The sequence below is a fragment of the Rutilus rutilus genome (genome assembly GCF_951802725.1).
Source record: "Rutilus rutilus genome assembly, chromosome: 3".
In the NCBI taxonomy this organism is placed as follows: Eukaryota; Metazoa; Chordata; class Actinopteri; order Cypriniformes; family Leuciscidae; genus Rutilus; species Rutilus rutilus.
Genome location: NC_140211.1, coordinates 27,404,526 through 27,416,754, shown reverse-complemented (window position 1 = coordinate 27,416,754; position 12,229 = coordinate 27,404,526). Strand labels below are relative to the sequence as shown.

At 38.8% G+C, this 12,229-nt stretch overlaps 1 protein-coding gene across 2 annotated transcripts in view; it reads right to left on the bottom strand.

Moving 5' to 3' along the window:
* Positions 1-1,913: 1,913 nt before the first annotated feature.
* The window catches only part of creb3l1 (cAMP responsive element binding protein 3-like 1), a gene marked incomplete at its 3' end in the record, with an annotated part of 31,772 nt that continues 21,456 nt past the window's right edge, over positions 1,914-12,229 (bottom strand). The window contains exons 5-12 of one of the 2 annotated variants that reach the window (XM_084404188.1): positions 11,986-12,185; positions 11,723-11,872; positions 11,554-11,612; positions 10,968-11,036; positions 7,749-7,848; positions 6,180-6,330; positions 5,229-5,472; positions 1,914-4,173 (exon numbers count right to left, since the gene is read on the bottom strand). In XM_084404188.1, the coding sequence (XP_084260314.1) occupies positions 4,137-4,173; positions 5,229-5,472; positions 6,180-6,330; positions 7,749-7,848; positions 10,968-11,036; positions 11,554-11,612; positions 11,723-11,872; positions 11,986-12,185 (1,010 nt within the window). Of the gene's footprint in view, positions 4,174-5,224; positions 5,473-6,179; positions 6,331-7,748; positions 7,849-10,967; positions 11,037-11,553; positions 11,613-11,722; positions 11,873-11,985; positions 12,186-12,229 lie in introns of those variants that run through there. The other variant, XM_084404189.1, reaches the window with a different exon arrangement.

Sequence of the window (12,229 nt, the reverse complement as noted above, 5' to 3'; positions counted from 1 at the left end):
TGCCGCTGCGATCAGTGGCGCGGATACTGTGTTTGCTTGTGGCTCGCCTATGTCTTCACTCGGACACGCGCTTCAATGTGGAGAGACATGCATATCAGATTATGTCACCAACGTCTCCTCGCTGACGTCACGTCACTCACTTCTAAAACTTGTCTGCCGCCATCTTGAGTACCTAGTCGCAAAGCAAAGGAACTAGCTATGCCTTCAATATGTTGTGCGGTGGGGTGCAACAACCGAAACAAGACCCCAAAATATAATTTTACAGGCTATACCTCAGGATGAAAAAAGACGCCATCAGTGGCTTGCAGCCATCAAGAGGGCAGACTGGACACCAACTGCCAACACTCGTCTGTGCAGTGCTCATTTTGTCTGTGGTGAGTGGATGTAAATATATTGTTAACCAGCTAACGCTAGCTGCTCGCTGTCGCTAATCTCCTACTTAAAGATAATAACATAGCCTACAAATCTTTCCAAACAGTATCAAGCAATCGGTGTGAATTGGTTCATATAGCTACTGTCTAACAGCATGAGTTTAGCGTCAAAGGTCAGTTTACCGTTTAATCTTCACTCTGACATGCGCGGTTCAATCCGTTGTGGAGAGACTCTATTCGTCGGTGAAATTACAAAACATAATGCACACAAACGTGTCCCTCCCTGATATACAACCACTGATAAACATAATCGGTTTTGATTAGAAACAAAAATAAACTATATGAGTGCGGAGTAGAACCCAGAACTTCTGACACACTTGGCAAAAGTTCTGCCCCTGGACCATGTAAATACACACTTAAAATAGTCGGATCAAAATATAATATCAGTGAATGCCAGGATTGGTAGTTCGGTAGCAGCGGACAGAGGCTGGAAGTACGCATCAGGTACCGCATATAGGATCACACCCTAAACGATATTATTTTTTTTAGCGGTCCGAACGTCGAGCTGCGACTTGACTGCTCATACTGTGTGTGAAAAATGCGCGAGAAACCCCTGTGCCGGGTTGCGCCAATAGACCATGATATCGTGTATCCAGAGATCCAGAGATATTGTCAAAACAAGCTTCAGCTATCAATATCAAGAGTATTTAACATTTCCAATGTATGTATTCAATTATTATTACTATTATTGTATTATTATTATTATTATTATTAGGGAAGGCCTACTTTTATTATTAAATTGATAGGCTATTATAATTAATTTGCCATGCAATAATTTCATAGAGCATCACCGCATAACGGACATGCTGCGAAGATTAGATAGAAGCTTAGCCTACTCCTCATTGAAAATTGTCTAAAAATAAAAACATTTAGGTCGATTACATAGGCCTATAACTAAAATTATTAACCGTCAATAATATGTCCGAACACGCACTAATCAGTCATCAATGAAAATTAAAAACCGCTTTATTTCAAAAACAGCTTGTTTAACATGAGCATTGTTTTACAAATTAATAAAAGAGGCACGGTAGCTAGGCCTACATCGCAGGTGGCTTAGACGAGGTATAATCATCCATTTTGCAATATGAACTTGAGGTAAGAAGCAACAATAATTTGAAGCTAGGTTGATAGCTACAGAACTTAAATATCTCCCTCTTTTCGTTTTATATAAGTTCGCATTAAAGATGAAATGGTTAAACTTTTGTTTAAACGCGTAGGTGAGTTTTGGGCAATTGGCTCGTAGCTCTAGCAGTGTGATAACCTCACGAGAGGCGACCAAATTTCTGACATGATCGCCTCTCGTTTCCCCCTGTATAGCCTACTGCACGAACACGACAAAGCTGAAAATCGGCCCGAAGGGTTTAGGGTTTGCAGACCCTAAAATCACTTCACCCTCACCAACCTTTTAATTCAATTAATGATAATAATGTTGTATGCATAAAGAGGGTATAATACAGAAAATAACACAGGAGACAATGGGTTGCATCTGCAAATTTTGTATTTTGCTTCATTCTAACTCTACTTTAGATACGACAGAAAAAGCAAGAGGTTCAGAGCATAGATACATACAGAGCCAGATCCATACACAGATACTAATCAACCCAAACCGCATGGTGATTACCAAAATGCATCGGAAATATAAAAATACGTCCTCCATATTTACAACCAACATTTATCATCAGTCATATGTACAAAGGGCAAAAGGGGCAGAGATACAGATGATACCAGCAACAATTACATTTAAAAGCATAATCTCCATCGTCATACTGGGCATTAGATTCAATTCCAGAACGCTAAGATATTCTGGAGTTCCAGGTTTGAGACTAATTGTCTGTGAACAGTATGTGCAATGAAGTCATAAAGTTTACATTTATTGACTTAGAAACATTCAAATCCACATTTAATGTTTTTCCAGTTCAATATTATTATTTGATAAGAGGAATCTATTGATGGGTGAGAAGACTGAAATAGAGATGATGAAAGCTGCTCTGTCACCAAACTTATAAGAAATTAAAGCTCTTTTAAACTATGGTGAATTCAGTTTTACGCTGATAATGAGATGTTATCTACTGTTCTTCCATGTCATAAGCAGCCAACCCAGTTTTTCATTGTGTTATGGCACATATACCACAGAATAATTATTTGACTGTGACAGATTCTTTTGTGACAGCCACTTTCATTACTATAATTTAATCAGAGGCAACTTGAACAATTAAATATCATGTTTATCAGTGGTTATCTCTAGCTGTACAATAAAAGTAATATTGTGGCTGAAGCAACAGAGGACAAGAAAATGATTGAACAAAAGAACTGAAAAACAAAAAGAAAAGATTTTATGATAAAAAAAAAAATTGATTCTAAGCACTGACATCTATAACAAACAAAAAAGACTTTTGTAAAGCATATTTACACAACTGCACTATCAACTCCCAGATATTTTTGGTGAATTTTACAGTGGTCAAACAGTTCACTCACGTACAGAATACAGACAGTCCAGACTAACATTAAAAAGAAGTATTCCATTTTAAATAATATTAGTTTTCAAAGAGGTTCACTTCTTTTTCCAATAACTGTTTGTTTTCACCCTGTATCCATTAAGGCCAATGTTTTTAATGGATTCATGTGGATTGTACAGAATTCTTCAGAGATTGAACATGGTTAAACACGCACAGGATTTGATCGGCCCTGTTCATTTTTCTCTATATACAAAACTTTCTTTACACAGAAATAAAGATAACAGAAAAAACTGTTTAACAGTTATGACAACAAGATCATGTAAACTTTACATCATCTTTCATTTAAAAAAACACAATAACTTTCATAATTTTTTTGTGCATAAAATAAATATGCTCTTTTTTGGATGCTGCCAATACTAGAATATATTATGGATAAAATTTTAAATTCAGTACAAAAGCCTCTGCCTTTTAAAAGTAGAAAACAAAAACAGAATAAAACGCATCAATAAAAGTAAGCAAAGTAAAAGAGGTTTAAGAGGAAAATATGCTGTTAGGAGCATCTTAAATATGACTACATGAAAAAGAATGTGAAGGCACTTAAATCAATTAGTTTTCCTAGTGCAAAACAAGTGCAATCCAGCTTAAACTTATGCAGAAAAAAAGCAAGCCAAGATGGCAGAGGAAGAAAATCCTGTCAAAGCAAGCTTTGCGAAACCGCAAAGTATGTCAGGCACCTGTGATTACACCTGCTGGAAAACATTCAGAGATTAAAAAAAGAGTTATAAAAAGAAAAAAGAAGTTCTTTGGGGTGTAAGGATATGTAGTAAATGGACAGTCTCATGGCATTTTAGGAAAATCAAAACAAACACTCATGAACTTTCCCTCCCACACCCTTTGTGTAAAGTGTTTCGTGAATTTAGAGCTGCAGGCTCACATCCATCTAAAACAGAGCAGCATGTACAACCGCCCACATCCTCTCTTCTCTCTCTTAGTCCTTAAACTCAGTGCTTGCTGGCAAAGGGGACTTTCAGTGTATGGATGAACACCTTTCTCTTCTCACAGTTCTGGCGCTGAATGTCATTGGAATGCATGTCAGGCGGGTTGGATGGTGGTCATGAGGCTTGTTGGTTTTTTTAGGGGGGGTCAGGAGACTCAGGATCTGTAACGGTAAGGGTCGAGGGCCGAGTAGTGCAGGATCATCAGACTTTAGTGGAGGCCTGGGTGACGGAGGCAGCTCCACTCAGAGAAATTAGAAATATTCAGCTCCTCCCTCAGGATCCCGCTTTCTGAGAAAGAAAGAAAGAAAGAAAGAGACAATTACTAATTATTCATAGGGATGTTTGGGGTCGGTAAGATTTTTAAAGTCTTTAATGCTCACCAAGACTGCGTTTATTGTAGCAAAAATACAGCAAAACCAGTAATATTGTGAAATATCATTACAATTTAGAATAAGTGTTTTCTATTTGAATATATATAATGTGATTTATTCATGTGATGGCACAAATGAGTTATCAGCGTCATCTTCAGTGTCACATGATCCTTCAGAAATCATTCTAATGTGCTGATTTACTGCTCAAGAAACGTTTCTTATTATTATCAATGTTGCGCTGCTTCATATTTTTATGGAAACTGTAATACACTTTTTTTTGTTTAGGATTCTTTGGTGAATAGAACGTTAAATAAATAGAAAACCCAGTTTTTACTGTCAATTTTGATCAATTCAATATGTCCTTGCTAAACAAATGTATTAATTTCTTTCAAATAATAAAAATCTTACTGACCCAAACTTTTAAACGATAGTCATCTAACACTCAAAATTGATATTTAAAGGCACACTGTGCAGTTTCCGTTTTTCTCAAATGGCGACCCCTAGAGTCGCTGTGGAGTACATGTATTTAACGCTACTGTCGTAAATACCACTCATGCAGAGCCGTCGTTTTCTTTTTCTTGACTCTTCCGACCGCGCTTTCTTTGTTTTCTTCGTCGACTCTGCCATGATTCACGTCTGAAATGCGTGTTAGTGTCTTTCATAGAGGCTGCTTCATATGTTGTTGATGTATGTGACGTCGTGCCGTAAAGCAAGTCGTGATTCTCGCAAGATTTGTCGGGGTGCCACCTCTCAAACCTGCATTGCTGGCTTCTCGCTTTGTTATCGGGATGATTCGCCCTACTACAAATTCGTTTACTATCGAAATGATTTTGAAGCTGTTATGTTAAGGTACAAATCTTGCATAGTGTGCCTTTAACACAAAAATAACTATATTAAATAATTTTATAACGTGACTGTATTCAAATTTTATAAACCTGACTATATTAAAAGTACGGTCAGTGTGTGTCTCACCTCGAGTGGTAGTGTGGTTCAGGGGGACGGAGTGGGGCCGCGGATGTGTTGCTGTAGCTTGCAGGCTCCGGTTGGGCCTGGTTCAAGTACCTGCTCACGAGAGCAGAATGATCCTGCTCGTGGCTGTCCTTCAGGTCCTGTACGTGTCGCGGCACCCCCTCCATCCTCTCCACACTCAGCAAGCCCCTGTGGCCGTCCTCCACTGGGCCACCCTCGTCATAGAAGAGCAGGCTACGGGAGCGGACTACACACACACACACAGAGAGAACAGACTGAGTTACTTATGTCACATGTCTTGCATGTTTTGCTTACTCTGATTCTCATGAGATATGTAGAGAGAAGAGAAGCGTGTCTTGGACTCAAAGACAGTGTTTAAGGGAAAAAAGAGCAAAATTTAGAGAGTGCTACTCTTCTAGGCAAACCAATACACATTAAGGCTTCTATGATTTTTGGTTACTACAGCAACCCATCACCATCATCCACAGGCAGAGTCTGTAGGGCCCTTGTGAAAATGGATGAGGCATCTGAAGCCCCTTTCAAGCACAGCTTTGATAGAGCCGAAAGAGATGAGGCTCGGCGTGTGTTGTAAAGTTGAAAGAGCATTGTAAAATCTGCTCAAAGGGAAGTAATGATTTCAATCTAAAACTCTCCGGGATGTCTGACAGTAATTTGAGGGTGAGAATGGGCACAGTCGGCCCAGGAGCTGCACTAATAACCTTTATAAGAGAGACGGACTCAGACACTTTCAGTCTCTTGTGGGGGGAACGAAATAAGTGCTGTCAAAGACACACAGCTATTATCTGCCTGGATAATTAAATGTGTCTGAAAGCTGGATGACCTACAAATAAACGCTTCTTTGCACATACGCAGAGAAATGTAATAATATCATGCAAAGTACACAATGAAAGTTGATGATTTCGACTTTACATTAGGGGCAGGGATCAAACATACCCTGGCTGGTGGTGTAGAGGTCACCTGAGGGCAGCGGTGAGGACTTCACCGTGTGTGAGGATGATGAAGATAAGGAGGAAGAGTAGAGGGAGAGCTCGGGCAGGCAGGGAGCCAATGAGCCCAGCACCAACACAAAACACAGCGCCACCACCTGGCCAGGAGGAGGAACCACACACACGGTGAGCACACCGCCCCACTGTAATCTACTTGCACTACAGCTGTCAAGAGCAGCGCTGACCTGCCTTTACATGCATAGGATCAAAGGACTAAACTAAACAGACAAGCTCCCGGTTTCACAGACAAGGCTTAAGCCTAGTCCCAGGTTTGAGCAGTTTTAACTGAAAGCAACTTTCACTGGCATATCTTAAAATATGTCAGTGCCATTGTTTTGTCTCAAGATGCACACCAGTTATGTTTTTTTTCTAAGGCAGGCATATTTATAATAGCTACAATATGTAATTTTTTTCACCGCTAGGGGTCGCTAACCTCTTATGATAACAAAGGCGTAGGTTGATGACGCATAAACGGAATTATGGAACTTCTTGTCATGCCAAAGGATCTAATAATGTTTATGGATGAGAGAATACATGGATGTTTTTTAACATCACTGTGGTATGAAGCAGGGCACGATTGCTAATGAGAGACAGATATCAGCGCCACACGCGAGTCCCGTGGATATAAAGGAATGAAGACATTTTATTCTACCGAACTACCCGCAAGTGCTGAATTACTACTCACACATGTCAGTTTATTAGTTGAATTAAACTTGTGAGGTAACGTAGCGCTGTTTCACTTGGTCTACACTATCACACTAAACTGCATTTGAGTGTGTTGAAAGTTACAATGTTAACGTTATTCTATGTGTTAGTTTATCTTTATGAGACTAGCAGTAAGCTAGATCAACATTAGAATAACATACTGATCGTATTCAAACATTTCATCATGTTGAGCTATGTAACATTGATTAGTTTTATGTACATTTGCTCACCTGTCTAATAAAATACATGCAAGAGCAGCGTCTCTGTCAAGTCGAAGTTAGTCGCGGACGTGGAGCTCTCGGCATCTCGAAAACGCCACGCAGATATTGATCCTCGTTTTAGTTCTCCTTTTGTCCCAAAGTCTGCTTGCCATGGTCCATAATGTTTGAACAAAACAACAGTGTGAGCGTGCCGCTAGACGTAACGCAGTTGTCCACGTCTGTCGCCATGGTTACTATGGCAGTACGAGCGGAAACCAGGGATAACGCGGATATTACGTCATTGACAGGCGACAAGCGAACAAGGACGAGCCATTATTTAAAATTGGACTTTTGGGATATTGTAAGTACACAACTGCAGAGAATATATCACACTGTGCAAGTGATTTTTGGATATTTTATTACATATTGTACCTTTAAATATTCTAATTTAACTAATGCCTACTCCTGGCTTAATCTAAGCATTGTCTGTGAAACCAGGCCATTTCAATAAGACTCTGGTTTGTTAGAGAGAAACACAAAGAAAATGTGTGTGAATACGAGTGTGTTGGAATAAATGCATGTGTTTGTACAGTATATGTGCGCATATATACCATGAGGCAGGTTCCGGTCTGCGTGGAGGCGATCTTGCAGGATCGAGGCACTTTCCCGCTCACTAGAGCCTGCAGTCTTTGTAGCTGTTGAAGTAGAGACCTACAGATGACAGAAACAACATCACAAAAGAAAAATGATTACTTAAGTCATACTTCAGTTCAGGCTGTAGGCATCATATTTGTCTGCAGGCTATGTGTGTTCTTCTCTGTGCCGTTTTGTAACAGCAGGATCTTCTTATTCTTAAGCTCAGAGAGCGTGTGAGGATAATACAGCTCTTACTTGCACAGTGTTACATAAACTGAACTCCTCACCACTCACACAGTCTCTCCCACACAAACGCACTCCAACTCCTCATCATCGCTTCTGTATGCGTGCAGTGGCTGTTAATTGATTTCCCTTTCAATTACTTCCTTCTTCAGAGGCCAATAAAACATACTCTTCCTCTTTTGCTCTCTTACACGTTCTCTGATGTGACCCAAAACTTGCATAGTTACTGAATCTGTATGACATAACGGCATACTACACATACTATTTTTGCAGTATGCACACCATAGGCACATTTTCCATCTGCACAGAATACCTGGATGACCTAGTACATTTACAGAAACGTTCAGGACACAAGTAGAGCACACTACGTGAGATAATGTGTTCGGCCTTCTATTTTCAGTGTTATGTTTGAACCAGAATTCAAATCAGAATCACTTTTTAATAATCTCATTTTCTCAACAAATTTATACAAAATTACATCAAAATGTATATTAACTATTTCAAATGATAACTAACCTGAGTTAAACAAGCAATGTAGTGAGGTAATGTGACATGTAGATATAATATATATGTAGCTCTAGCACTAACAACGTCAAGATCATGGGTTTGATTACCAAGGAATGCATGCGTCTGATGAAATCTATACTTTCAATGCAATGTAAGTTGCCTTGGATAAAAGTGTCTGCCAAATGCATAATTCTACATGTAAAAAATTGTAGTTCACTACTGTTTGAATCGTTTATTGCATATTGTATCCCACATAATTTAATATTCTATAGCAGGCAGTATAGTCTATTCAAAAACTAAATTCTCTTCTATTCTTAATTGTTTTTATTTCTTTTTAGTTTAATCTCTTATGTTTGGTATCTTATTTTCTATTAATTATTTATATTATCTTGTTTTTACTGTTTAAATAAAGCTTTACTCTATAAATATACATACACTATGTATGTATGTAGTATATACTGTGTATATATATATATATATATATATATACACACACACACACACACACACACACACACACACACACACACACACACACACATATACATACATATAATATTTCACATTATACTGTATATAAGAAGCAACTTGTGAACCGGTGTCTGTGCATGTAATCTCAGCAGCAGATTTACTCAGAGGGAATTATTCTGTGATGATACAAAAGGACATTGAGCTCCCTCTAGTGGAGTAACTAAAAAGCAACATCACATGATAGAGAGCTCCTCCAACACCAGAGAGAGCCATTGCAACATGTTTAAAAACAATAATAAAAGGCTACTTAAGTGTTTCATCATTTAGCAGACTCTTTCATCCAAAACAGTACATGGACATGGAGTTAAGTGCTTTTTCACTTGGCTACATCACCCCAAAACAAAACAGCTAATATTAGTTTTCACAGATACATACAATACAGAATCTGTCATGAGTGCTGTAGACTAGTCTAGCTTAACACAGTATGTTATCAGTTGTGAGAGGGGCTCAGACCGCCCTACTAACCAAGCAATAATCATCTCAAGTTGATCATATAAACAGTGGTTTTCTTCAGATTAATATACAACCCACCCACTAACACACAAACACAAACTCCCCCCTGCTGTCTCTTTGAATTCTCTTAGATAACTCAGAAGGCTCTATCCTAATAAGAATCGGCAGAGAGCCAACACACACAGTCTCTTTATCCTGTAATGAGGGGCAGGCCGGCACCATGCTGCGTGCTACTTTAAGTGTGTTGTTAATAAGGGGCCTGAGCCAATCCTCGTTAAAAAGCATTACTATACACCTTTCACAAGATTGGGGTCGGTAAGATTTTTAAAAATATTTTTGATAGAAGTCTCTTATGCTCACCAAGGCTGGATTTATTTGATGAAAAATACAGTAAAAAGAGAAAGACTGTGAAATATTATTTCAATTTACATTAAAAAATATATATATATATATATTTAAAAAATATATTTCTGTGATGGCAAAGTTGAGTTTTTTTTTTTATTAGTCTTCATCTAATATGCTGATTTGGTGCTTAAGAAACATTTAATATTATTATCAATGTTGAAAACGTTCAAGTGAACAGCATTTATTTGAAATAGAAATATTTTGTAACTTATCCTTGCTGAATAAAAGTATTAGTTTCTTTAAAGAAAAATATATTTTACTAACCCCAGGCTTAAATAACAAACCAGCCTACAAAATCCTGACATCCTACAGCACATGATGCTTTACTGTGGTATTGAATGATTACAGTATTAATTTACCATGGTATTGACATGATACTCAAATGTAGTTTAAAACATGTTAAACAAACCACGATACTTTCTTGCATATTTTTATTAAAGGGATAGTTCACACAAAAATTACAATTCTAAACATTAGCAAACCTATATATATATAATTTAGCATTTTGACTTTCATTATATGAACAAAACCTCATTCTTTAAAATATCTTCATTTGTGTTCTATACAAGAAACTAAACCATATAGGTTTGCTAATGTTTAGACCCCATATATATATATATATATGTGTGTGTGTGTGTATGTATGTGTGTGTTCCAAAGAAGAAAGTAAGTAATACAGGTTTGGAACAACATAAGGGTGAGTAAATGATGACTGATGGCTGAACTACCCCTTTAAGAGCTGGTGTCTTCAATAAGGTTTTACAGTTAATCCACAAAAAAGCTGACTTTGATACCACCCAATCCCCCATGGAGCACCCTGTCGACAGCGCCTATGTTCTAACTAGGCCACCCAGTAGAGAATGAAAAGGTGCTGCTCTATATGATCGGAAGGGGAGGTTAAGACCTGTGTGCATCTGGACTGACTTAACAACAGCTGCTGACTGCAAAGAAGCTGCTGCGTACCCTTACCGCAAATACGGTTACAATTAAATTGATTAAAATTCACCTATAAATTATTCACTGTGATTAAACACAAGCACACATATGGTATCTCACCTGTTGGCATTCTCCAGCGTCTCAACTTTTTTCCAAAGTTCATTGTTCTCTGAAGTGTAGTTCTCCACTCTGAGGAGGAGAAAAAGTGTTCACAATGACAGATTGACACATAAATAAATCGTTTCCATATGTTTGACCATACATAATCCTGTCAGCATGACTGACGGGAGCATGGTGGAAAAAAACAGTGTGTGTGTCCACTGTGAGTCCAGTCTCTCCAGCACATTATCCAAACCCTGAGAGCCTAACAGCAGCAGAAAAGGGAAAATGACTCATGCAAACGTACACACACCCCAATGAGTGCATGGACTGTAGCCATTGGCCACATTCACACAACAAAAGCCATAAAACAGCAAGCAAGAAATAGAGTATTTTGCGGGGAGAGGGTGTGCTGGGGTGAGAGAGAAGAGAGGATTAAAGGAGAGGAGGTCAACAAAGAGAAAGAAGGATGAAGGCACAGAGAGAGTGGATGCTAGTGCTAGACAAACAATGCAAAAGAAGAAAAGGAGAGCAGTCAGAAAGGGAGAGGGAATGGAAGAGGTAGAGAACAAAGCAATAAGAGGGAGAGATAATAAAGTGGAATTACTTTTTCTCCAAACACTCAACGTATTCCTTCTTCTTCCTGCGGCTTTCCTGTGCAGAGATCTAAGACAAAAAAATTCACCTACTTTAGCATATATATATATGCACACACATATCATATAATAGGAAACTAAATTGATTCAATATTAATAGTATGTGATCAGAAGTAATACCTTATTTTTTATTTTCCTGCGCACTCGTTTGAGGGCTTTCTCCTCGGTTTTGGTGAGCGGTAGTTTGTTGGGGACAGGATATCCCTCCGCGATCAAAGTCCTCTTCTCTTCCTCTGTCAGCATCAAAGGGCCTGATGTTCCTTGCAGCTTCTGCATTACAACACAAGTCATCGTTTTCACTCGATGTATATATGTGCTTAAAATGTATGTGTATAAAAATTTGAATTGTATATAATGAATGTGCTGTGTTGCGTGTGACTCACATGCGGGGCGGTGAGGAGAGGGGACGAGGAGATGGCTGTGGAGGTTCGGGCCTGTAGCCGGGCAGGGCTGGAGGGAGGCAGTGAATGTGGGCTCTGCAGGTGGCCAGGGCTTAATGGTGGCAGTGAATGTGGGCTCTGGGATCCATCGCTATCGCTGCCATGGCTGCTGGGAGGAGTGGGTGGCAAACGCAGATGTTCATCTGTTTTGGACACAGAGATAATCTTGAAGCACCTGAAACACCCG